The 25,851-nt window shown below is 36.3% G+C and overlaps 1 protein-coding gene across 27 annotated transcripts in view; it reads left to right on the top strand.

The window, feature by feature from the left end:
- The window catches only part of ATP2B2 (ATPase plasma membrane Ca2+ transporting 2), a 413,900-nt gene that overhangs the window by 348,144 nt on the left and 39,905 nt on the right, over positions 1-25,851 (top strand). For all 27 annotated transcript variants that reach the window (XM_083796485.1, XM_083796487.1, XM_083796480.1 and 24 more), the window contains 4 exons: positions 13,921-14,162; positions 14,756-14,990; positions 20,234-20,413; positions 21,306-21,393. In XM_083796485.1, the coding sequence (XP_083652611.1) occupies positions 13,921-14,162; positions 14,756-14,990; positions 20,234-20,413; positions 21,306-21,393 (745 nt within the window). The remainder of the gene's footprint in view (positions 1-13,920; positions 14,163-14,755; positions 14,991-20,233; positions 20,414-21,305; positions 21,394-25,851) is intronic.

Below are 25,851 nucleotides of genomic sequence, written 5' to 3'. Positions count from 1 at the left end.
AGGACATTAAATCTATCTGAAATCACAAGTGAGTGTTGGGCAGTAGATGTAGCTTGGTGTTCATAATACTGGATGAAAATATTGAGTGTGTTAAAATATTCCATTCCTTGTTATTTTTCTGTGGTTTCTACTTTTTATTCAAGTGAGCAGAGACTTAAGACTTTACACTTCCCTTCACTACAAAGGAGAAGGATTGACTGTGTTCAATGCTGGTTTGCTAGGGGTTGTATATCTAAGTTCTATTTCTAAAAGGTGAGAAACAAGCTTTTGTTAGACGGTTTTCTTATAAAGAAGGACAAGATGTTCGACCTCTCCATCATTCCCTTACTGTTTCTTTTTGAATGAATAATCAGATGAAAATTGGCTGCAGTCATGCAGTCTGCTATTCCAGCAAAAGCATTATTCTTGGTGTCCTGAAGAGGAGATAGACTGAATTTATAAAGTATATCAAACATTACTGCATCAATCATGGAAAAAAAACACACAAACAACAAAACAAACAAAAAAAACCAAACCAGACACCACTGAAAATATTAGATAAGCATTGCTATAATGTATTATATTCTGTTACATTCACTTGAATTCATGCGTTTGCTTAACAAAAAACAACCTCTAACTAACCAAAACCAATTTAAAAATAATTTCATTGGATACATGCTAGTATAGATTTAAAGAGGACGAGTACGTTTTGTATGATAAACAAAGTAGCTGTTGCTAATCTTTTTAGACTTATTTAGAAATGGATGCTTGAAGAACCCTTTTCCTCACTCTGGAAATGAGTCCTATTGACAGAGAAGATCTATAATTATGATGGGCTATAATCAGTAGCGTAAGTCAAGTGAAAAAAAATCTCCTCTTATGTTTCATGTGCCTAGATTTGCTTTACACTTACTAAATTTGGCTCCATAAACTATACAAATTGTTTTAATAGTGCTGCAACCAGAAACTCAGTGAGTATTAAGACTGATTTTTTGCTTTGGTTTGGTCTTTTGAAAATCAGTTTTCCTATCTGAGATAAATTGAAAAGGCAGAAGTAGAAAATTCAAAGTGTTGGTGAGTTTTGTGCAGGTGAAGACTGCATGCACAGAACAGCGACGTGTAAATACTGCTATTTATGTTGTTGAAATTCAAGCTTTTGACTTTCATATATAAAGGCCAAGAATTTTCTGTTGTTTGACGTAATGAAGAAATTCATGTACGGTATGATCATCATCACGGCCCTCTAGCACTGTTGGATGGCACTGTTCCCCTCCCCCCCCCCCCCCCCCCCCCCAGTTCATTACCTAAAACAGTGACTTAATGTCAGCAACACACTACAAGATTTTCTTCTCGCTTCTAATTAGTAAAAGGCATAGAGAAGATTATGCAAATTTAAAAGTGTATTTAGATAACATGGAATAGATGGTTGCATTTCATTATTTTGTGGCTGAAATTCACATACAGTGGGTAGTAGAAAACATGCATGAGATACACTTCAGACTATTCGAGGAGTTTTTTATTAAAAGTATGATGAATTTTGATAAAGAGTTTATAAGTTAATTTAAAGGGAGGAAGACTAACTGAAATTTTGTTGATGTCATACTCAGAAACACTGAGAAAGGTTTTCATGTGCAACCTGGGTGAAAGTTTTGTAATGCTAGGAAACACACTGTTGATAGCATTTATCAGAATCACTCAAAAGATGTTTTCCAAATAGACAGTTGCTAGTTAGTTCATTGCAACAACTGAAGAGAGTGTATTGCTCCTTCCTCAAACATGAAAGATGAGGTTTCAGCCTTAAAACAGATGCATCATTTCTAATCATGTTAGCAAAAACATACAAATCCCTAGTCATTTTTCTGATTTGGAAACAAAATGTTTAAGCTGCAGAACCTTCCTTGAAACTAAATTTTCACTATCTGATCAACTCAGCATTATGTAGTTTGTCTCCTGTCTCTGTTTTCTGTGTCTGCAACCATTCATGCAATTCATGAAACCAGTTTAATATCAGCATGCAGTAAACCCTTAGTTTTATAGATCTAGGTAGCAGATGTTTGGTTGTCATTATGGAGGTACCAATTACAATTCTGCAATTAAGTGCAATTTCTCTTTTGCACTTGAAGAAAAATGTTCAACTTATTTGTGGTTCATGAAAATATAACAAACTTTTCCCAAATGCGTGGAACAAATTATCAGAGAGTTATGAAATCTGTTAATCTGTTCTTAATTACGGTGAGTTTGCCTTAGAAATGGCACATTTGTCACTCAGGTCTGTGTTCTAAAGATATTCTTAACAGGGGAGAAACATACTCTTGCATCTTTACAGCTAGCATTAATTGAAACCTTGTACTTAGACTATATTTAAAGTAAATTGGTTGTTAATTAAAGTAAGTTAATAACAATTGTTTTGTCTAATTATTTTGATTATATATGTTACTTGTCAACAGTTCTTGTTGCAATTAAACAAAGCTGGAATGGCACTAGTATAAATCTAACAATTGCCAGTTCCCTGTGAATGGGACTGTGCAAAAGGACAAGAGTGGAGATTTTCACTGTTTCAGATTTGGAAATGGAATGTATTATTTTCAAAATTTGAGTGTCAAATTGTAATGCAATGATAATAGGTTATAATGGAAGGTGTGCATGGGTTTGATCAATATCAGTAGGAAAGTCCCTTCGTACAGACAAGTAAGATCTTACAGTATTATAAATACATCAAAACTGTTCTGGGGAAAACACAAAGAAAAAATGTGTGTGTATAAAACTCAGTTTAATCTGGAAACACTGAGGCTGGAATATCCTAATCATAAGTGCATTATTATTCTGTCGTGTCATTCATGATTATTAAGAGTTCATTCTTTGTGCTGTAATGGGGTGTATAAATGTGCCTCTATTTAAATTCAGCTGTGAATTGCTGTGGTTTTGAATTCAGAGCTTTTTGTAAATTATTATTTTTTTTTTAAATTAGACTATATTCAATTTCATATTTTAATTGTTGACACCTTGAACAGGTACAATATCTATCACAAAATGAAAAAGTTTCAATTGGAGTACTAAAATGTATTAGGAGATGAAAAGAAATAACTCATACAGCACATCTTTTGATTACAGGGTCACTAATGAACTGTGATATATATGTGCAGGACTGTGTGAAAAGGTATTATTACTTTCAAAAAGTTATCAGTTAATATTTACATAATTTTAAACAAACAAACAAACAAAAGCCTTGTTCTGGGCCCAGCTGAATTAATTACAGAGATAAATGTAGTTAAATATAGCTTTATTAACTACTTTGAATGTTGCTTCTACTGTAGGTACCCCACTTAGTATTTCTCTGATTGTGAAGCTGAAGGAAATAGATCAAGTTTCTTCTAATTAATGCTAACAAGATCTTTGTACCTAGGAGTAATATATTCATATAAGCACTGCAAATTGCTCATGTGTCAACATTTTGTATGTCTCAACATTTATGTGGAGACAATATAAATGTTCTGTTTATATTTTTAACTTCCATCCTCTGTCTTTGAGAGTGAATTAACAAACTGAAGAAATACAGAATAGAAGAGTGGACAGTGAAATGGATTTAAACCTGGCCAAACTGCTGGTCTCAGGGAATTGTGATCACAAAGTCCAGCTGGAGGCAGATTTCTAGTGGTACATCCCAGTGATCCATGAGGTGGGGGCAATAACGTTTAGTATTATCAGTGATCTGGATAATGGGGCCAAGTGTTCCCCCCACAAGTCTGCAGATGATACAAACAAGGGAGGAGTGGTTGGTGACACCAGACGGATTTGCTGCCTGTCAGAGGGACCTTGATGGGCTGGAGCACTGAGCCAGAAGGAGCCTCAGGAAGCCCAGCAGAGGGAAGTGCAGAATTCTGCTCTGGGGGAGGAAAAGCCCGCTGCAGGGCTGAGAGGCTCCTGGTGGACACAAAGTTGCGTGGGAGACGGAAACACGTCCTTGCAGCAAAGAAGGCCAACAGCCTCCTGGGCTGCATCAGCCAGCGTGCTGCCAGCACGGCGAGGGAGCTGATCCTTCCCCTCTGCTCGGCAGTGCTGAGACACATCTGGGTTGCTGTGCCCAGTGCTGGGCTCCTGGTACAGGAGAGACATGGACTTCCCGGGGTGAGTCCAGTGAAGGGCCACAGAGATGATGAAGAGACCGGAGCATCTTCAGTCTTGGCCAGTGGGAGGCTCAGGGAGCTGGGGCTGGCCAGCCTGGAGGAAAGACGGCTCAGGGGGAACCTGATCAATGTGTTTAATTTCCTATGGGAAGGAGTAAAGAAAATGCAGTCAGACTCTTCTCAGTGGTGCCCTGTGAAAGAAAGAAAAATAAATAAATAAATAAATAAGTCAGGGTGGTTAAACTATGCAACAAGTTGCCTAGAGATTTTGTGGAGTCTGTCCTTGGAGACATTCAAAACCAGACTGGACACAGCCCTGAGCAACCTGCTCTTGTTGAACCTGCTTTGGAAATGGCACTGGACTAGATGGTCTCCTGAAAGAGAGACTGGTGCCTTCCAGCCTCAAGTATTTTGCAATTCTGTGAAAAATGTGTACAGGACTGACCTATCAGTCTTTTACATTTAACTAGTGGGAAGAGGAAAAAATTTTCATACTTGCTGAAGTATTTTTTGGCCGTATACTTTTTTTTTTTTTAATTCAAGTGAATCAAACATAAATTTGTCCTTCAAACTAAAAGGGCAATTTAATTATTTGCTATTAAAATTAAGGGCAAACTATTAGCTCACTTTGCATGTTAAAATGGGTAACAGTCAATCAGAAAGGGAGTAAAGAGGCTGTCACACCAGCCTTTCAGTCTGTTCTTCATGCATGATTTCACCTTTCATAATCACTCTTGGGGGAGTTTATGGATAGGATCATTTTTTCCTTGTTCCTGTTATGTGAGCTGAAACAAGCATGAGTCCATATGCACTGAGCCACATCACTGCTGCACTCCCTTACTTTGCCGTGCTGATAGGAAATGTCATGCTGCTACATTGCATAATTACAGCTGGCCCCTTTTTTATACAATGATTGCGTTGCTATTATTTGAGGTTACAAGAGATGTTAAAAATATGCAGAATTTATATAATGTTTTCTTTGAATAACCTATATCCATCACAAGTGCTAGCAATGCAAATTACACGATACCAGAGTATTGCAATAATTAAATTTTTATATCATTTCCAGGTCTGTCTTCAGAGAATAGGCAAAGATGTTGAATACTTATGATATTAATCTGGTATAGGAAGCTATTGTAGAAATATATTGTTTCTTACTCCCTGTACAGTAATGAGTCAAAAATTCCTGTAACCAATTTGCTAGGAATTTTGAGCAGATCTTTTAGTTTAATGGTTGCTAAATAACAGGACTGGGGTCCGTGCTGGGTGGCAATGCCAAGCAGCATTGCTGTCACTCATCTGAGCAGCCTGCTTTATGTCAGCTAAAGCATGCAGCTCATGTCTGATCAGTCACAAGAGACTCTTTTAAACTGTTTCTCTGCTACTCGTTTCTTGCTCAGACAGCGTAACTGAGCTCAGCAGGATGTCCTGGTTGATCTCTAACTGTGAGGGATGTGGAGATTATTTTACGGCTTTAAGATTTTGAACTGGCAGCAAGTTAGGGTCCTGACTTAGGCTAGACATGCAATATATAGATATACTTTGAAACTACGAGTTTACTGTAGCACAGAGGTCTAAGTGATGTGAGACTGCTGGCTGTGTTCAGCATGTAGTAATTAAGAGGACATACGGAAGCTACTTCAGTGAAAAGGCAGCCTTACTACCCACAAGTATTACACAACTTACAAATGCACAACTTTGTTATTAAACAATGCTGTTGTTTACATTTCTAATTTTAGTCTTCAGATTTGATCTCTCTTGAGAGTGCTGAAACATGTTTCAAGTGCTTTTGTTTTAGGTTGTCTAGATCTTGAATGTGTGTCAGACTGGCTACCAAATCAGCACCTGTCAGTCAGGATTTGGAATATGTTGCTTTGATTTTGATAGGCTTATGAGAGTGACTGCTGGTGCCTAAAGTAAATAGTGACAACTGGAGGTGACTTATTTGGTGTCCTGTCACAAGAAACAGAGCTGCTGTGAATATTAGGGTTTTGTGGCTGATGGAAAGTGAAAGGAATAAGCTGTTGAAAGGAGTAAGTATTGAATTACCTCTGTTATTCCTTTTCCAGTCATTTCAGAATAGAAATCTGGGACACGTCAATACAGGACAGGGATGGTGAATTTTTCAGATTTGTTTTTTATTTATCTGTGATCCATTTATTACTTTTCTCTTTTCCCTCCTCCTGGTGGCAATTGGCAGCTGTCGAACACAGTGGCAATGAAGTAGTTGAGTTTAAAATCTTTGGTGCTAGGAGTAAAACTGCCACCAAAACTTCAACCCTAGATATGAGGAGAGATGTCTTCAGGCTGCTCAGGGACAAATTAGTAAGGTCCCCTGGAAATCTGCCTTTGAAGGTATTGGGGTCCATCAGTGCTGATCACTTTTTAAGAGCCCTCTTTTAAGAGCACAGGAGCAGGCAATTCCAAAGTGCTGGAATTCAGGCAGGCAGGGCAGAAGGCCTGCTTGACTGAGCAGGGATCTTCTAGAGCTCATGCTGAAAATGAAAGTGTGTGGACACTGGAAGTGAGGTCAGTCAACATGGGAGGACTACAGAGATGCTATTTATTTGCCTTTGTAGGGAGAAAATTCACGTGGCCAAAGCTCAATTAGAGTTGAAGCTGGCCAGTACTGTGGTGGACAACAAGAAGGGCTTTTTTGTTGTTGTTTATTTTGTTTTGTTAACAGCAAAAGGAGGACCAGTGATAACATTGGTTCATTACTGATGAGGTTGGTCACCTCACAAATAGGGATGTTGATAAAGCAGAGACATATAACGCCTTCTTTGCCTCTGTCTTTAACGCTGATGATGGGCCCTGGGACCCCCAGAGCCCTGAGTTGGGAGGACTGGACTGCAGGAACTCCCCGCTAATCCCAAACTTGTGTGGGCTCTGCTGCTCCACTTGGATGCATACAAGTCTATGGGGCCCAATGGGATTCATCCCAGGGTACTCAAGGACCTGGCTGATGTCATTGTAAGACCTCTCTCAACTATTTTTCAATAGTCTTAGGAATCTGAAGAGGTCCCAGTTGACTGGAAGTTGGAAAATGTTGTCCCAGTTTTCAAGAAAGACAAGAAAGAAGACCCTGGTAGTTACAGGCCTATCAGTCTCACTTCAGTGCCTGGTAAAACCATAGAGGAGATTATTTTGGGAGTTATTGAAAAACACTTGAAAGACAACATAGTCATTGGTCATACTCAACACAGGTTTATGAGTGGAAAGTCCAGCTTAACTAACTTAATTTCCTTTTACAACAGGGTTACCCATCTAGTTGACTGAGGGAAGACAGTAGATATAATCTTTTTGGATTTCAAGAAAGCTTTTGGTACTGTCTCTCACAGTATTCTTCTGGACAAAATGTCCAACATACAGCTAGACAAATACATAATATGATGGGAGAACAGTTGGCTGATGGGTCAGGCTCAAAGGGTTATAGTAAATGGCGTTACATCAGGCTGGAGGCCAGTCACTAGTGGGGCTCTGCAGGGCTCCATTTTGGGGTCAGATCTCTTCGATGTTTTTATAAATGATCTGGATACAGAACTTGAATGCACACTAAGTAGTTTGCAGATGATACTGGACAAGGAGGAATTATTGACTTCCTCAAGGGTGGAGAAGCTTTGCAGAAATACCTTGACAGACTGGAGGGCTGTGCAATCACCAACAGCATGAAAGAGCGCAAGGGTTGGATTCTGCACCTGGGAAGGGGCAACCCTGGCTGTATGTACAAACTGGGGGATGAGAGGCTGGAAAGCAGCCCTGAAGAAAGGGATCTGGGGCTTTTGGTCAACAGCAAGTTGAATATCAGTCAACACGGTACCCAGACAACCAGGAGGGCCAACCATACCCTGGGGTGCATCAGGCATGGCATTGCTAGCCGGTTGAGGGAAGGGTTTGTCCTGCTCTGATCCACCTTGTGCGGCCTCACCTCGAGCACTGTGTACAGTTTTGGGTACCACAGTTTAAGAAGGACATGAAACTATTATTCAGTGTCCAAAGGAGGGCAGGAAAGATGGTGAAGGCTCTAGAGGGCAAGACGCAGGAGGAGCAGCTGAGGGCCCTTGGTTTGTTCAGCCCAGAGCAGAGCAGACCAAGGGGAGGCCTCATGGCGGCCTGCAGCTCCCTCACGAGGGGAGCGGAGGGGCAGGCGCTGAGCTCTGCTCTCTGGGGACAGCGACAGGACCTGAGGTAACAGCATGGAGCTATGATATGTTTTAGTCTTACCTTATGCTAGGGAATACCACCAATGTGCTTGATTGCCAATACACATCTGTATAACCACATTTTTCTATCCGAATCCTCTGCTTCCCACTGATTTTGAATTCAGACTCTCCATGTCCTGCTGCCTGTTGCAGAGATGTTTAAGTGTGTATATTATGAAGAAAGGCATCGTATAAGTGAACGAGAACACTTCTGTTAGTCTAACCTAAACTATTCTGTGATTCCGTAATTCTACTCAGCAGTGTTTGTAAGAAAAGAAAAAAAAAAAAAAGAAAAAAAAGCTTTAAACTTTTAAATGTCGGGCTTTAAATCCAGTGAGTGAGATCAGAATGGTACATAAGGTTAACTGAGTGTTTCTTCTGATGCCAAAATGATTATGCAACCAGCTCAAAGAAGTTAACAGTTCTTTTTCAATCCCGTATGCTGACCTCAATTCAAACTGACTTGACTTTAACTGAATTTCAACAGTATTGTACCTGGCAGTGGTGATTATAAGTTGTAAAATGGCAAATATATTAACAGAAAGCATTATCTGTAATTTAACATGTTGCTTTCTGTGCTCTGCGTAAAGCAGAGTCACCTTATTACTCATTCATGTGAAAAAATTCTTAAAATTCCAAACAGTCCAAGGACAAATTGTGATCTTCCTCATCACTCAAGTTAATAATATTATTCCAGATCTGTGCTCAAGAGTAGCAAAGATCAGAATCCCCACAAGATAGAGACTTATTTTTATTCCTAAATAAAGATGTTATAAAAGTGAATTCATAACATTTTGACAGTACAGAGCTGATGACAGCTATTTGTAGTATAACTTATCTTCAGGATGCTGTTTGTATTAATCTATAAAAGGATCTTTTGAGAATTCTAATAAAATGTTTGCACTTGGTTAATATAATATTATCTTAGTCATGTAGATAATTAATATGTCAGCTGTGATCTGCCCAGAAAGCCAGAAGTATGTTATGGTACTGAGATAGAGATAAAACTATAATGTAAGCAGAAGTTTGATTAAAACCAAAGGAAAGTTCCACAGTATTAGCTGGGAAGAGAAAAGTCAGATAAGATTATTAAATAAGCTTTCAAAACAATAAAGAGATGTGAAAAAAAAAGTCTGTAAGAGAATCTTTGCACATAAAAACCAGCCTATTTCCAGACAAACTTTATATTTCTGTGTAGTTATGCAGAAGTGATGAAGCTAGAGAAGAATAAATACTCTGTGAACAGGCAGTATAAAAGGAAAGAGAAGATACTGCAAATGAATTTGCTTTATTTGGCATCCAGAATCTGGATTATACTTGGTATGAAGTCTTGCAGCAAAGAAAGCTAAAGGCTGCATTAGGCAAAGTATTGCCAGCAGGTTGAGGGAGGTGATCCTTCCCCTCTACTCGGCATTGGTGAGACCACACCTGGAGTGCTGTGTCCAGTGCTGGCCACCCCAGTACAAGAGAGAGGTTTTGCCACTGGAGAGAGTCCAAGGAAGGGACACAAAGATGATTAAGATTGTGGAGCACGTCTCCTCTGAGAGGAGGCTGAGAGAACTGGGACTGCTCAGCCTGAAGAAGAGGAGGCTTGGGAGGATCTCTCCAATGTCTATAAATGCCTGAAGGGAGAGGGCAAGGAGGATGGAGCCAGGATTTTGTCGGTCATGCCCAGTGCCAAGACAAGATGCAATGGGCGCAAACTGGAACACAGGAGGCTCCATCTAAAGGTCAGGAAGCACTTCTGTGCTGTGCAGGTAATGGAGCACTGGCACAGGCTGCCCATAGAGGTTGTGGAGTCTCCTCCTTGGAGATCTTCAAAAGCTGCCTGGACGTGGCCCTGGGCAAGCAGCTGAAGGTGGCCCTGCTTGAGCAGGATGGTTGGACAAGATGACCTCCAGAGGCCCCTTCCAACCTCAACCATTATGTGACTCTGTAAATAAAATATAAAGTGGAATTTTTTCACAATTTAATTTGAAAAATGTATTTTCATGTGTTTGCGTCTTGTAAATGGACTTGAAATGGAGCATTCAATATGGATATAATCTAGCAAAGCTAATTATCTTAATAAAATTGATACATTTACAGTCATCATCATTCTGGAACACAAAAGCATAACATGAAACAAATGACAACTTCATATAATATATGAAACCCTAACACTTTGTTTTGTAAAGACTACTTGGATCTTCTTGCCAGTTTCTCTCCTCTTACATCAAAAATGGCAATAAGGAAAATGAAGTTTAGTAAATGTTACGGTTAAATGGAAGCCTTATAGTTTCCTAATGTATTTTTAAAACTTGAGGAACCTCTGTAAGCTATGCCCGCAGTTTTATCTTGCTTTCCTCTTAACCTGTCTTTACTAGCAAGTTAATTTCCATTGAAATCATTTTGAAAATTTCTGTTGTAATCCAAATTCAGTATTAAGTCAATATTAGCTTTTGGGGTTGGTACTTTTAAACCTGAATAATACTGCTGTACTTTGACCTAGAAACCTATTTTAATTTGATAGTTATAACAACTATTTATTTTACATCTGCCTGCACTTGTTTTACATGAAAGTATTTACTTACAATTGAAATATTATTATCATGTAAATAATGTAAAGACTTGAAAGAAACAATTAAAATTATTATAGAATTATCAGTGGGATATTAGTGGTATAGAATTATCAGTCCCTTCCCAGTAGAAGATTGTCTTGTGACTAGCAAAAGACCTTTCACTGAGCTCTTGAGAAACAATGCATTCAAAAGTTTCTTTTAGCAAATCACAGTTCAAAGGCTTTCTCTCCTACAGTGTCAAAGCGTTTTCATTCACCAAGTCAATTAAGTAATTCCTAGTTAATTATTCAAAAGTAACCCCTTTGTGCAATCCTTTTAATTGTGTTCCAGGTGCCATAAACTGTAGGTTTCAGCAAACAATATAGATACAGCACAGTACAAAGTTTTAACAGCCAGCAGCTTCTGTGAAGGGTTGTCAAGAACAATCTGCAAGGAAACTAGTTTTGGCATATAGATTTTGAGCTGAAACATTACAGGGAAGGAAGTGGTGCTTGCCAGCTCTCACCACCATATGTTTTATTTTAATGTAATGTACAAAGAGTATGGAGACAGCAGCTGCTCTAGAGGGAGGTGGCCACTTGTTAGCAGATTTCGAAACCTTTCTGAAATGTCTGTTCATTTTTTCACTGGTATTTTTTCCCCTTGCTTACGTATTTGCATTCAAAAGATGGTCACTAAAAGAAGTCTATTTTTAGACCACTGTAAGAGAAGGAAAGTGTGATCTACTTTACGGTTAAATAAAAAATAAATTTTAGAAGGCCTCTAGGTTTAAACACTGTGAAATGTAGGTAGATTTTTATTTTGTCAGTATATATTCACAGTTGCTCATGATGAAATTATATGTATAAAAAATAGCAGTTGTCTAAGATTCTGTGTCTGTGATGGAAAGAAATCTATATCTATTTCATTGGTTTCCAGTGTGCACTTGCTAGTGTCTTAATCACATTCACATTTAAGTCAATGTTGAGATTCATTGTTGCGATGCAACGTAAATAGGGATTTAGAGCTAAAACAGAAAGTTTGATATGAAATCAGTCTTTTCCTGCATTGCTACCCAGGCAGTGAAGTTGATTAATCCGCTGCTTTGAAAAAACAGGAGTTCTTAGCACATTTCAAGAACCGTGTGCAGCAATGTCATGAAAATTAAACTAATTTATTTAAACAAAATCATATTTTAAAGGATATTTTGTTGACTCCTACCTGAAATTTTTATATCTACTGAATTTAACAGTTCTTTGAGATCATATAACTACCAGTTATTGGGTTGTAAGGCAGGGATCCTTAAGTGACTTTGAGAATCCAGAGGGCAGTTGTATCACACTATAATGGGATTACAGCAGGACAAGTTATTATAGTGTATAATAAATTTAATATATCATATTGTTATACTTTCTGAGTGTAAGTGTTTTAATTTGAGCCTGGAATAATGCTAAAATGTCATAGCAACACAAATCTTACCCATATAACTGGGTCAGATGATTGTTTATATAGAAGCTAGAGATGTTACAATGAGTTATAGAAGGATAACTCTTATAATATTTTTAGATTATTGTGTAATGCTCACCATAGATGCATCTCTCTCAGGAGATGCATCTATGCATCTATTTTTTTCAGGAAATCTTGTTAATCTGAGTATAAAATTTTCTGGTGATAGAAAAATGATTCTTACGGAAATTCTGTTTTTCATTTTGCTTACTTCAGTTCTAGACAAGTCTATTATTATCTCCTATCTGTCCTTCATTTTTAAACCAGCTGCAAAAGGTGGTTCTCTGGGGTGCTTACTTAAGTAAAATTCCCTTTCCCCCCTTTTATGGCAGCACTCATTGCAAGAATTCAAATCTAAGTGTAATTAGAGATTTGTAATTTCAGTTAATCATTCCTTACATTACCCCTCATCCCTCAGGTATTTCCCAAGTAGAGTAGATTTAAAAGTCTATGCTCAAAACATGGACATAATTCTGAATGTAGTCCGGCAGCCTCAATTCTGCAAAATGTAAGGCAAATGTTTGTCACGTTTAAACCGATAACTTACAGTCTTGTCTTGAGTCAAATGCAAATGTTTTTGGTGCTATGATACTTTGCAAATTAAAGTTGTGAAAGGATTTTTCCTTCTCTTGAGTCCAAAAGCTTAAAAAACCACTTCTCTAATTCTAATGTGTACAGGAAAATGTAAGTTATTAACAGTGTTGATCATGCATGGGACCCTTAAGTCTATCTGGAATCTTGACAACACAGGAATTTTTTATTTGGGATATATTACACCTCTATTTTATTTACTTTTTTTTTGTGAAATGTGGTTGTTTTTTGTTTTTATTTATATTTTGAATGGGAAGATAGAGTCGTCCTTGTTCCTAGAAGTAACGAGAATTGCAAAATGATTAGACTACTCTTTTTTGTTTGTTTGTTTGTTTTTGTTTTTACTTATAAAGCATTTAATGTCTGAAGCAGCCGACTAAAGTATGGAGAAAAAGGTGCTTTTGGCAGTAGGATTATTATTTTTTAGATTGTTGGAAATGCCATTTTTATGGAGATTTACTGTGTATGATTAAGATGCAGATTGATTTTTCTTTTTCTTATTATTTTTTTTGATTCAAAATTGCCTGGTAGATAAAAAGGACATTTTTTTTTAATTCACCATTAAACCCATAAAAGTCAGCAAAACAATTCAGTTCTAAGCAAGTAAGAACAGCAAACATTCTATTTGTGATGAGTAAGTATTAATTATATCGAGCCTAAAGAAAATTATTTCATTTTTAATGATGTTTTGCCTAGCTATAAGAAGTTCAACTGCCTGTGGCTGATTTAAAAGAAATGCAAAAGACCAAAAGTAGTCATCTGACTAGATACATTTTCCTTGTTATGAGCATAACTGCTTCCAGTCTGTTATAACACTGAAATTTCTGCTAGTTTTTTAAAAATTGGAAGAGACATGACTCCATAATTAGAGTTTTAGATCTTAAACTGTACACTGTAACTTTATTATTAATTGGGTAGAAGGCATTTCATACTGCTAATCATTACAGAAATCCGTATCTAATCTTTTCTCCTCTACAGCCACCAGAAAAAGAAGGTGGCCTGCCTCGCCAGGTAGGCAATAAGACGGAGTGTGGCCTCTTGGGGTTTGTCCTGGATTTGAAACAGGATTATGAGCCTGTTCGGAACCTCATCCCTGAGGAGAAACTTTATAAGGTTTACACATTCAACTCTGTGAGAAAGTCAATGAGCACTGTCATTAAAATGCCAGATGGCAGTTTCCGAATGTACAGCAAAGGAGCTTCTGAAATTGTTCTGAAGAAGTAAGTTCAAAGGATTTCTTGCTGTGTTTTTCCAAAATCTTAATGATGCAAAACATTCTGACACTAATAAAACATACCTGGGAATTTTGGTGTTTGGAATTTGCTACTTAGAGTAGGAAAAGGACACACCTGAGGAGAATAAAGGTGTTACTGTCCACGTCCTGTCCCCTCCCTCTGCCCTGATGAAGTCTTTGACTTAGTTTTCTTGTGACTGGCTAGCAGAAATATTGGGTCTTCTAATTTATTTCTCGTCTACATTTGGTAATTTATGAATGCATTCTTTAGTTTAATAAACACATTTGGAATGTAAGGGTTTTTCAATTTCTTTGTAAGTTCTCAGCTCATTAATTACATGGGTTTTAGGGAAATAATGGAGGACAGGGTCTTGGTGTCTTCATAATAAGTTACATTCAAATTCTATCTGATGACACTTCAGTAGTGAATCTTCTTGTTTGGTCTAGATATTTGCAATAGAAATTTAAAACTTGCTGTCAGAAAGGAAGATGTTGAATGAAAAGAGCTGATACAAGGAATTACTTTTCAACTGTCATGCAAATACATGATGAATATTTTTTTTTTCTTAAATAAAAAAGGTGTTCCAGGATCCTTAATGCAGCTGGTGAACCTCGTGTCTTCAGACCACGTGACCGGGATGAAATGGTGAAAAAAGTGATTGAACCAATGGCCTGTGATGGACTGAGAACTATCTGTGTTGCTTTCCGAGACTTCAATAGCAGCCCTGAGCCAGATTGGGACAATGAAAATGACATTTTATCTGATCTGACTTGCATTTGTGTTGTTGGCATTGAAGACCCAGTAAGGCCAGAGGTATATCAAATTCTTATGTCATAAAACATTTCTTGGAGAACTGAACAAAAATTGAACTATAGATTTATTGCAGTCTTTATCTTTTTTTTTTAATTAGTTCTGTCGAAGGTGAAAGTGAACTTTAGAAATAAACTTCAGTTGGTTAAAAAAAATCAAATTAACTTGATAAAAATCAACTATTAATCAACTGATATTTAAATATAGCAAAATAGGGCTTTGTGAACTACAGGATTAAAATGATTGAACCTTCTGTCATGCAGGAGTATACAGGAGAACTGATCATTACAAGTTTTATTATACTCCCAGATATTAAAGATTTCTTCTTTAAGCAATGTGGTGAGGCACAACTCTGAAAGCAGAAGAAAGGGGTGTAGCGATTATAATTGCTATGGCTATAATTGTGATGTTGGCACTTTGCTAATTATCTTGAGATTGTAACTGGTGGCTACTCAGGAAAACTTTTTAATGTTATATTTGGGCAAGAAAAAGCTTTACTATGGAGAGGCTGCAGATTTCATGGATCCTATTCTTAAATGGCTTGTAAAAACGTGACAAAAGTTTTAATTCAAGTAATTTGAGAAAATCAGTACTGGATATGCACAATGGAAGCAAAATCCATTCTGTGATGGTGCTGTAATTTCGGTAGGTGATTAATGACTGCCGTTTGCTCTGGAGTAAGGTTATTGAAAGATAACTCAAATTTCCCTTATACAGAAAGAGTGGGTTCTTATTCTGCATAAAGTAGCTTGGTACCAATCTTGGTCTTTTTTAGTCTTCTGTCTCCTTTTATGTTTTTGCTGGATCTTTCTTTTTTAATCGTATCTAAATCTTTGTATTTGATCCACTAAGAATTGGTGGCAATGCTAGACATGCAAGGAAAACTACTTCCCTGAGTCACTTTAAAAGTAGGCCTTTATATACTTCTGCTGTAACTAGAAAATAAATAAAGGAAAATAGCATGATATAATTACAACTATAGGCACCAATTGCATAGCTGTACTTTGAGTGTTAATGGTTTTTCTTGCCTTTTTTTTCAGTATTGAGAAATACATAATATGAATTAAGTCTTGGTTAGGTGAAAACTATGATAAAATCCTTACTTCTGCAGTCATCAGATAAACAGCATTCACTTTACCCATCATCAGATGGTCTTTTACTGCTAATCCATCTGTCCCTACACCTGACATTGCATGTCTTTAAAAATATTTTAAAATATTATTAAAATATTCTGTCTGCATGGATCCCACTCCTAATACTCTAGCTCATTTATATATATATATATAAACTCAGAAAGATTTTAACTGTCAGTGACCCATAGAACTATGAATCAGTGCTCTTTCCCTCCAAAACTGATTAATGATACGTGTTTTTTGAAAATAGCTTTATAATAGGTATGACAGTATGGTATGACAGACTGAGGAAATGGGTAGCAATGGGATTTGCAGTTATTATTTAAAATAGCTGCAAACTATCCTTTCATGTGTTTTGTAAGAGAACTGCTCTCATTTCATAGGGAATAATTTCTTAGGAGCTTGAGGTAAAAATGAAGTGTTGCTACAAACAAAGAGGTCAAGTCTGACATCTATTTAAAGGATCAAAGAAGATGAAGGAAGAAAAACATTTTATTTCTAAAATTATCTAAATAATGTATTGAATTTCTTGTAGATTAACACCTTTTAACACCAGAATTCTACTAAATGTTGGACAAATCTGCAGTTGTTTTGGGGAACTTTGTTTTGAGGGGATTTTTCTCCATATCCCTTTTGACTGTTCCATTGTGGTAAGATCAAAAGAACTTCCACGCCATAACAAAAACATAAATTTCAGAAAATGGTGTCTGTATGAAATATCTGACTTAGCTGGAATTATGTATCAGAAATTGTTGCAAATAGTAAGATGTTGAGCTCTTATAAATAACCTTCTTATTTTGCAAGAATTAGTCCAGTAAATAAATATAGACACAGCATTGGAGTTTATGAATTTTCAAAGTGTCTTCTGCAGGGGAAAAAGCATAAAAATGTGAAATATTACTACAACTTCTGTTTTATTAATATTGTCAATATTCATGGGCATCAGGATTTATTCTATCAGAAATGGCAGATTAGGTAATTCCAGTGAAGCAATCCAGTGTCACCATCCTGACAACCTGTAGTTTCCCTTAAATTGTGTTAATGTTTATAATGGAAAAGGCTGCATTTTTTCCTTAAGATGATCTTTGCATGCAAATTTATAGCTCCCCTAGTTCCTCAGAGCTGCTGTGGCACATTGCCTGTATGCACCCTTGGTGCGTTCAGGTTGTCACATATTTGACATACCTGCAGTGTCAGTGGTGTCATGCTAGCATGGTCTCAGATATGAGTGCTGCATCTGTTCTGGTTATACTGCAGGGCACTTTCTTGCTATTGCTTTTCCTTCCATGCATTAAAAGTAACTATTTGAATGAATTATTCAACAATGATATCCAGCAACTGACCAGTTTTAACTGGAGCGTAACCACTGGACATCCATGAATTTTGCATACTACTTTGGTTATTTAGGTTGATGCAATTCAGACTCTGGTTTATTCATTGTTAGTAGCTGGCTTTATCAAGCACTGAGATACCTGCTTGTCATTAAGCTTTTTTATAGTGTTTTTTTTTTTTCCTTTGATAAATACACAAGAAGAGAACAAACAGAATGCTATCTCATGCCTATAGAGATTTGTCTGTTGTTTTTGACAGCTTTTCTGCTTTGGCTTTAATGAGTCTATACTGGCTTATACTGATTTGCCAACGTACACCTACAATTTTTTATTTCTGGAAGAACATAAATCACTTCTAAATTCCACCTATTTGTCACCTGATTTTGATAGATACTTGTGCATTGCATAATTTATACATGCACACATCTAAAGGTTTACTTTACTGAGAGAAAATAAAAAAAAAAATTGAAATGCGTACCTAAATTCTGCAAAACTGATGGAAAATGTCTGCTTCCACTGCCCACTCAGTCTGCCAACACTTTCTTCCCTACAGCATTAAAAAATATGAACAATATTTTAACTGTAATTATTGTACACAGTGTAAATCAGATACCACCCACCAGCTGTCCAAAAATGAGAGAAGAGGGAGGTAGAATTATTTTACTAGTTATAAGTTAGTTTGAGGTGTATTTGAAACTAGGTTGTCCTCCCATGACCTTGTTTAATAGGACTGGCACTTTATTTGATTTTTTATTTTTATTTTTATTTTTTTTTCTGTTTGTACTGTGATTTATTTTTCTCCTTCATGGTTCATATGCTGTGCTGGATTTACAGACAGTCATCTAAATTTGTCATACCCTATGCGTGAGGGTCACTACAGTTAAGTGGATACTAAGGGCACTCCAAACTGGCAAATCGGATGTAGCCAAGATTATTAATGTGGAAACTGGGTAACTCAGTAGTCATTTGCTTAAGTAATAGATCTGATGTGGTTGTATGTGCCCAGTAGAAGTCAACTTTGTAATGTTAAAAGGCTCAGGTAGTCCAGATGATGCTTCCAGGATACATCTCATGGGGAGAATATTTTCAATTAATAGAGATGAGGGAACGGGTAGATAAACCTTTAATTTTTCTCTTGCTTCTGCAGTCTCTATTGCCAGAGAGTCATTCTGCAAACAGTGCATTCTGTGGGTACAGTTTGAGGAAGAAGTGGTTTTCTTCATAGTCATGAGAAAAGTACTAGTCTGCTCCTCAACTAGGTGTTAGTTTAGTTAGGTGCTGTGGAAAGCAGACGCCTCATAACTGCCTCTTGTTTATTAAAGAGGGAAGAACACAGCTGACCAGATGAGCCATTACGCCCTTTGTGCCACGTTGATTTATAACCATTGGAGACATTTCTAATCTTATACAAATAAATAGCACTATTTTTTCCTGAGGAAAAAATATTTTAATAAAGATGCAGAAACATGGTGTGAAATTGTACTCACTGATTAGAATAATCATTATCTACAATACAGTTTAAGGGCATGTAATTTATTTTCAGTGTGATGTTCAGTCCAAGATACCCAGCCTTTCTGGCCCCATGAACTCATTAGGAGCCCAGCAGTTCCCATGCCAGATCAGAGCATGGGCTGTCAATCTGCCAATCAGTTCAGCATCCTGCCCCCAGCAGTGTCCGCTACAGTTACGGAGGAAGTTAAAATATCTAGCAATGCACAAAATTAGCAGTGCTATGTTGTTGATGGCGGCTCCTTTTCTTGATATTTTTCTGTAGTAATGGATGAGATTAATCCACTCTAATTGGCATTAAGTTCTACAGAGTACTTATCTGATAGAGGTCATAATCAGCAAATTGCACTGAATTGGCAGTAGAAAACTTTGCTATTGCAGCCAGTAATATCCGTTTCCATTCCCTTTCTTAAACTAAATAGGATTGTTTTAAAATTTGTTGATAATTATTAAAAATGACAATTCTTTTCATAATCACACCCTTTGCTTATTGCTTATTTTCATTACAAAATGATTTTTTATTTTTAAGTAAGCTGATGCCAAATATACGATGCCAACTGAGTATATAGCTTCTGCATTAATCTCCCAGACCCTGTTAGACACTGAATTCTCCCTCATTGGTATATATGCTGTGCAACAGGAAAAGTTGGTTTCATGCAGAAAGAGGGTAACTAATCATTCTTCATTTTTAGAGTTTTGGAATAAGTTATTCTTGAAATATTAAGCTCACGTATATTTGGGAATACCACCTGTTGATATGCATAAATTAGGGTAATAATGCTGAATTCTAAAAAGTTTTAGATAATCTTATTGAAAGAGAAGTTTGGATCAGATGTTAGATAATTTTTTGTACAAAATAACTGTTCTCAGTGCATGTATATTGAATAGAAAGTTTTCATTTTTTACAGTTTTTTTAATATACATATATTGATTATCTCAGTTTTGACGTATATTGAGTATGTTAGGTGCCTTAATTGCTAAAGGTCAAAAAAGCTGCAGAGTACTCCTGTTTGTATCAAAATCAGGAGAAGCTTAAGCCAAGTGATCAGAAAAATGGTTTGTATGCTTCTTGCTACAAGATTTGTCTTGCCTCTGGTTTAACCTCAATTCTTTAGAAGTCAAGTAACTTTTAATCTATGCCATAACACATATGATTTCCCTTTTTACTTAATGAATTTCTTAGGCTAAAAATACTCTAACTGTAAACATCCAACTTGTATTTATATTTCATATTTATCTCATATTTTCTTTCCCTTTTATATTGCTTTTGAAGGTCCCAGAAGCCATAAGAAAGTGCCAGCGAGCTGGAATCACGGTCCGCATGGTCACTGGAGACAACATCAACACAGCACGCGCCATTGCCATAAAATGTGGAATCATTCATCCAGGAGAAGACTTTCTTTGCCTTGAAGGAAAAGAGTTTAACAGAAGGATCCGAAATGAGAAAGGAGAGGTAATTCATATAGTAAATCCATACATATTAACATGGTTTACAAGTAGTGAGAACACTGAAATGTTCTTTCACCTGCACCAATGTGTACCTTATTTCAGTAAAGACTACTTGGAGAGATTGGTATTTCTTTCTAGCAGTATCTTTTCACTATTTAAAATACCATTGAAAATCCAGTCTTTAATTCTTATCCTGCAGAGCCATTATAAATTTAGTGCTAGCCTTATTCGGCAGTTTTTAGAACCATAGCACTAGTATACAAGAAATCAAAACTAAGTACATTAAAAACAGGTTTGTTAGCAAAGAGAAGGAACACAACAGCAGTCTGCAGGTTTAAGTCTCATGAATTCAGTCTGTACAAAGAACCAGTTATGCCCGCTTTATTTTGTACCACTTTATCTAATCCATGTACTGCGATATTCACTCACTCTAATGATTTCAATAACTTAGTCTATTCTCAGAAGATTTTTAATTCCACATATAAAAGATGGAGCTAACACAGACTATTGAAGCCAGCTTTAAAAAAGAAAACTCCGTGCTGTGTCTGGACACAGTCATTTACTCCTTGAATTGACTGATGGAATCCTGGGAGCATAAGGATATGCTATGGATATGTCCTTGTTGCTGTTGGTGTACCGAGAAAATTCTGCCATGATTAGTGCCAAAATGAGGTGAAGAGCTTGTATTATAATGCAGAATAAAAGAACACATCTGTAGTTGTAAACGTTTGATTGGCTTTGAGAAGTTACATATTTGTTATTATATACTTAGAGAAGTTATATATTTTACATATTCATATATAGTATATATACATTATATACTTTGAGAAGTTATATAGTTTGCATTTTGCTCATCACAGACTAATCATTATGTTGTTGTTTTTGTTGTTTTCCAGATTGAGCAAGAGCGGATTGACAAAATCTGGCCAAAACTTCGAGTACTTGCTCGGTCATCTCCCACAGACAAACACACTTTGGTAAAAGGTGAGTGTGTGTATAGTAATGCCAAGGTTATTGAAATATGGTTGACGCATCTTCTGTATTGTAAAAATGTTACTGTTAACACTGTATATGAGTTATCTGTAATTACACATCTCTGTTGTATACATAATACAAGGAAGTTTTCTTGGTAACGAAATCTCTTGTGTTTGCATTCTGTCTGAACCTTCAAATGGAAAATAACAAGATACTGGTTGGCAGGAATAACAGAAATACCAGTAAGTTGTGTGGCAAGTAGAAGTAATCTCTTATTTGCCTTGGGACTTTTTAACTGGACTGGAACGAGGCTCTGCCTGGGAAGGGAAAATGCATGTGTGCTGGCCAGAAAAATATTATTGAGAAATGGGTAATTCTTCATACAAATAAGAGGCAGAGTAGATTTTAATCTCCTTGAATATACCTCTTCATGAAAACAAAACAAAACAAAAACGAACACAAAAAAAACCAACCAAGAACAATTTCATTTTCACTCAAGTTTTTGTGCTTCTGTTCTCCCACAATTACATTTAGATAGTATTCCAAAATAAAAACTTTTCATGTGGCAATAGCAGTTTTCATATGTCATGTAAAATGTAGGCATAAAGTTCCATTTTCCTATAGGCTCTGTAATGGTATGATATGAACAGGCTTCATTCAGATTTTCAACTGTATTTTTAGAGTCTGTTTTTGTCCTATAAAAACTGTGCCATACAAACCATATTCTCTCACAATGCCATCTGCAGATAGAATGCTCCTATGAAAGATGGACTTATTCACAGCATTCTTTGTGAAGCCTTCTTCAAATCTGTATCTGACACTTCTTGCTGGCATGATATTTTATTCTATTGACCTTGAAGCTCACACTTAGAAGCTTATTAAATCAGAAAATTTCTGATCTGGGATAGCATCATTTCTGGCCACAAAAAGATGTTTCCATCAGTCTGACTGCTTAAATAATTCAGGTTTAGGTAGAAAATAATTTCTGGCTTTATCCTTTTGGATGCCAAGGTTTTATTGATATGACTTCGTAGATGACTGATTATAAAAGCTTTTGATCTGGATGTAATCTTTTAAAATGCCTAAATGACTTTAGAGCAAAAGCTCCCTTGAGAATTTGAAAATTAGATCTGTTGGGCCCTTTGGGATTGGGACCAGTGTATGTGAAGAACTCAAGCATGGTTCATTCAGGAGAACTAATGTACCTGTAAGCTCTGTCGTAGTGCAGAAGATGAGGCAGCTGGAGACAGACTGCTCTTACTCAGCCTCTTGAGACAGTATTTAGACCAGTCATCTCCAAAGTAGGGTGCACACATGCCAGGAGTTATGCAAGACAATCCAGTGGGGTGCAGGAAGAAAAAATCTCTAGTACCATTCATAAATAAAATAAAATCTCATTCTTAAAATAGAGTTTATTTATCCTATACTTTTAAAATTCTATTTTGTGAATTTTTTCTAATGTACATAATATATTGGCACAGTAGTAAATATGCACAATTTGTAAATAATATACATAATATTGGGGTGTGTGCTAAAACATTTTTACTATTAGCTGTGCACAATCAAAAATGTTTGGAGACCATTGGTTTGGACAACATAATTACTTGCTCTCCAGCTCAGAATTCAAACAGCAAAAAGTCAGCTGCAGTATCGTCACTTCCTTAGTGCATACAACACACTGTGTTATAGCTCTTAGAGGACATGACTTGTAAAGCCTAATATGGTTTTATTTGTTTCAGAAGCACACAATAATTTGTTTCATTAAGTTGATTAAATAAGTCCCTTGGGAGTACTTATTTGAATCACATAGGATTTTCCCTTAAGAGGAGAATGGAACCTTTGCCAGAGAAAATAAAATCAATAATAGCTGAAGAGAAATAAGCAACAAATTAATGATGTTCTATATCATAAGCACTTTGACAATACAAAATATTTACTACTACTGAATGTCTTATATAACTGGTACAATTAATATTTTAAAGATACGGCAGGGTCAAGAGGAGAGCAATTAAATATCCAACAAAGTTCAAGAACAAGTCTGTGGAAATCAGGATGGAATTTTTTGGATGGTATACTCCAAGGGCCATTAAAAGTTACACGAAACTATTTAAATGTTCACCAATTTTGGGCTTCTTGTTAAAATGTTATGTTTTTTCTCAGACACTTGAGGGATCAAGAGGATTTTCTATTCTTTGATGTATTCTATCTGCTTCAGGGTAAAAACACACATCACAAAATAAACTTTTTTAAAAAATATATTTAATTTTTAATGACATACAGTTGCTGGAGGGAACATTTTTTGTGTCTTTAATACAGCACAGTCCCACCCAGCAAGAGGATCATTTTTCTTTTACATTTTTCTTTTTACTACTGCTAAGGGACTAGAGAAAGGCATGGTTCAGCATTTCAGGCTGCGTAGACAGTGTTCTCTCAAATATTTATGTCTTTGAAGTAGAAATAGATTGAAAAAAATGTCAAAGTGGTTTAGCATCACAAAGTGTTTCAGTGAAACCAAAACATTTCACTTAGACATCTCAATCCAACTGAAATACAATTTCTTAAAGACTTCATGAAGTCTGTTGGTATGATTTCATATTTTTTTTTACCCTGTTTCAAAATACAACAATAAAAATGCATGTCACCTATAATGATATTATTGCTGAAATATTTCAATATTGTCAGATTGTTATTTTAAAATAAGAAGCAAATGCTTACTACTCATGGAAACAGCATCCTCATCAGAAAGTATAGAGAAGATAAAATAAATACTCAGTTTACAAGCTAAAGAAGCTGTGTTTCCAATGTTTAAATTCATCTGGATTTTTTTTGTGTGATACTAAAAAGAACTTTCTTGGAAAGCTGCTTGATTAAAAAGCAGAAAGGGAAAGGGAACTTTAAAGAAGAAAAGATTTTTCTAATAATTACCCTTAATTTCTAAAATATTTCAAATATTATTGCATGGGATGCATTATAGCGGACATGCCATGAGACTAGGTAAAATAAAAAGAATAATAGAAAAAAAATTGAAATTTTGAAATTAAATATCAGTACTTTGCAAGTGGCAATTGGTTTTGATTTCCATTTGAAATAAAATTTAAATATTTATTTTTATTCAAATTCATGTAAATAAATGCTCAGAAAGTTGACATGTTCCATAATGTAAAAAGTTGACTTTGACCAACACTTCCCAAAAGTGATGAATATAAGAATAGTTTAAAGGAAGCAGGAGGTATGCTACAAGTGAATCTAGAGTTTTATACTTTAAATACTATCTAGATCTTTGTCGTCAGTGTTAGGACTAACTTTGTGGAAGGCCCTGATGCTTTCAAGGTTCCCCTTTTGTGTTTCACATTGCTGGTGCCTGCTCAGAACAGAAATCTTTGTATTTGTGCCATAGTCTTCTCTGGCATTCTAATATCATGAACTTTGCAGAGCACTCTTCACTTAACAATTACCAATGCTGTCTGTAATGTTATATAAAACACTTTTATATTAATCTTTAAAGATCTATTCCTGCACGTAGGCAAGCATTTAACTTAAATGAATTTAAATTTTCTCTTTCAGTCAGATTTTCTAAATTCTTGTTAGATAAACATGGAGCTTGAAAAAGTTAGGAAATATTAAAAACCAATCTGAACAGAATATGCCTATGAAAATATATTACTGCATCTATCTACATTTGGCTTGTCAAAGACAGATAAATGTGTAAGCGTATGGGATGATCAACTTTCCAGCATCAATAACATCAATAACACCCGAACTAGTGTCCATCTTTGTATGCTCTGCTGTGGCTAAGTTTTCCCTGTCCGCCTGTTTTGGGTCAACCAGTTTAGACAGAATGAGATACCTAAAACAGCTTTTTTTTTTTTCTCTCTCTCCCAGAACCAGTTTCTAACTGATGTGGCTCTAAGGGTGACAATGCAAATAAGAATTGTTAAAATGAAGTGGCATTTGTTCCACAGTAAAGGGAAAACCTGAGGCTGCAGTTGTTGTTTTTGATCTGACCATGGGTACAGATACCTTTCCTGTAAAAGAAATGGAAGACACAATGTTGATTAATATTCTTTATAATATTATCCTGCAAGGGTTTGATTTAATGCTTGCGTGATGTTAGATGGGAGGAAGGTAGGAGATATACGATGTATTTCACTTTCACTTTTGTATGCAATGCTGGTATCTTTCATAGCAAGCGTGCACATACAGTGCTCCTCTTTATGGCTATACATAGTTGTTTTAAAAAACAAAATCTTTTCCCTCATCAGAAGCAGTTGCTTACTCTGACACATATATGTCTTAAAGAATCTACATGACTGCTCCCCAAATTCCTACAGCATCAACGGAATCTGTGTGTGGAACATACTGTAATGTTGGGTTCTACATGTGTTCCTGTGACTGTTGAACAAAGTTCCTTTTTGATGGAGAAAAGTTGTAGCCTAACAGCTTGAGATGAGAGCACAGATCAATGAA

The sequence above is a fragment of the Anser anser genome, assembly GCF_964211835.1.
Source record: "Anser anser genome assembly, chromosome: 12".
Lineage (NCBI taxonomy): Eukaryota > Metazoa > Chordata > Aves > Anseriformes > Anatidae > Anser > Anser anser.
Note: the sequence above shows the minus strand (reverse complement) of the source record. Positions and strands in the feature narration are given on the sequence as shown.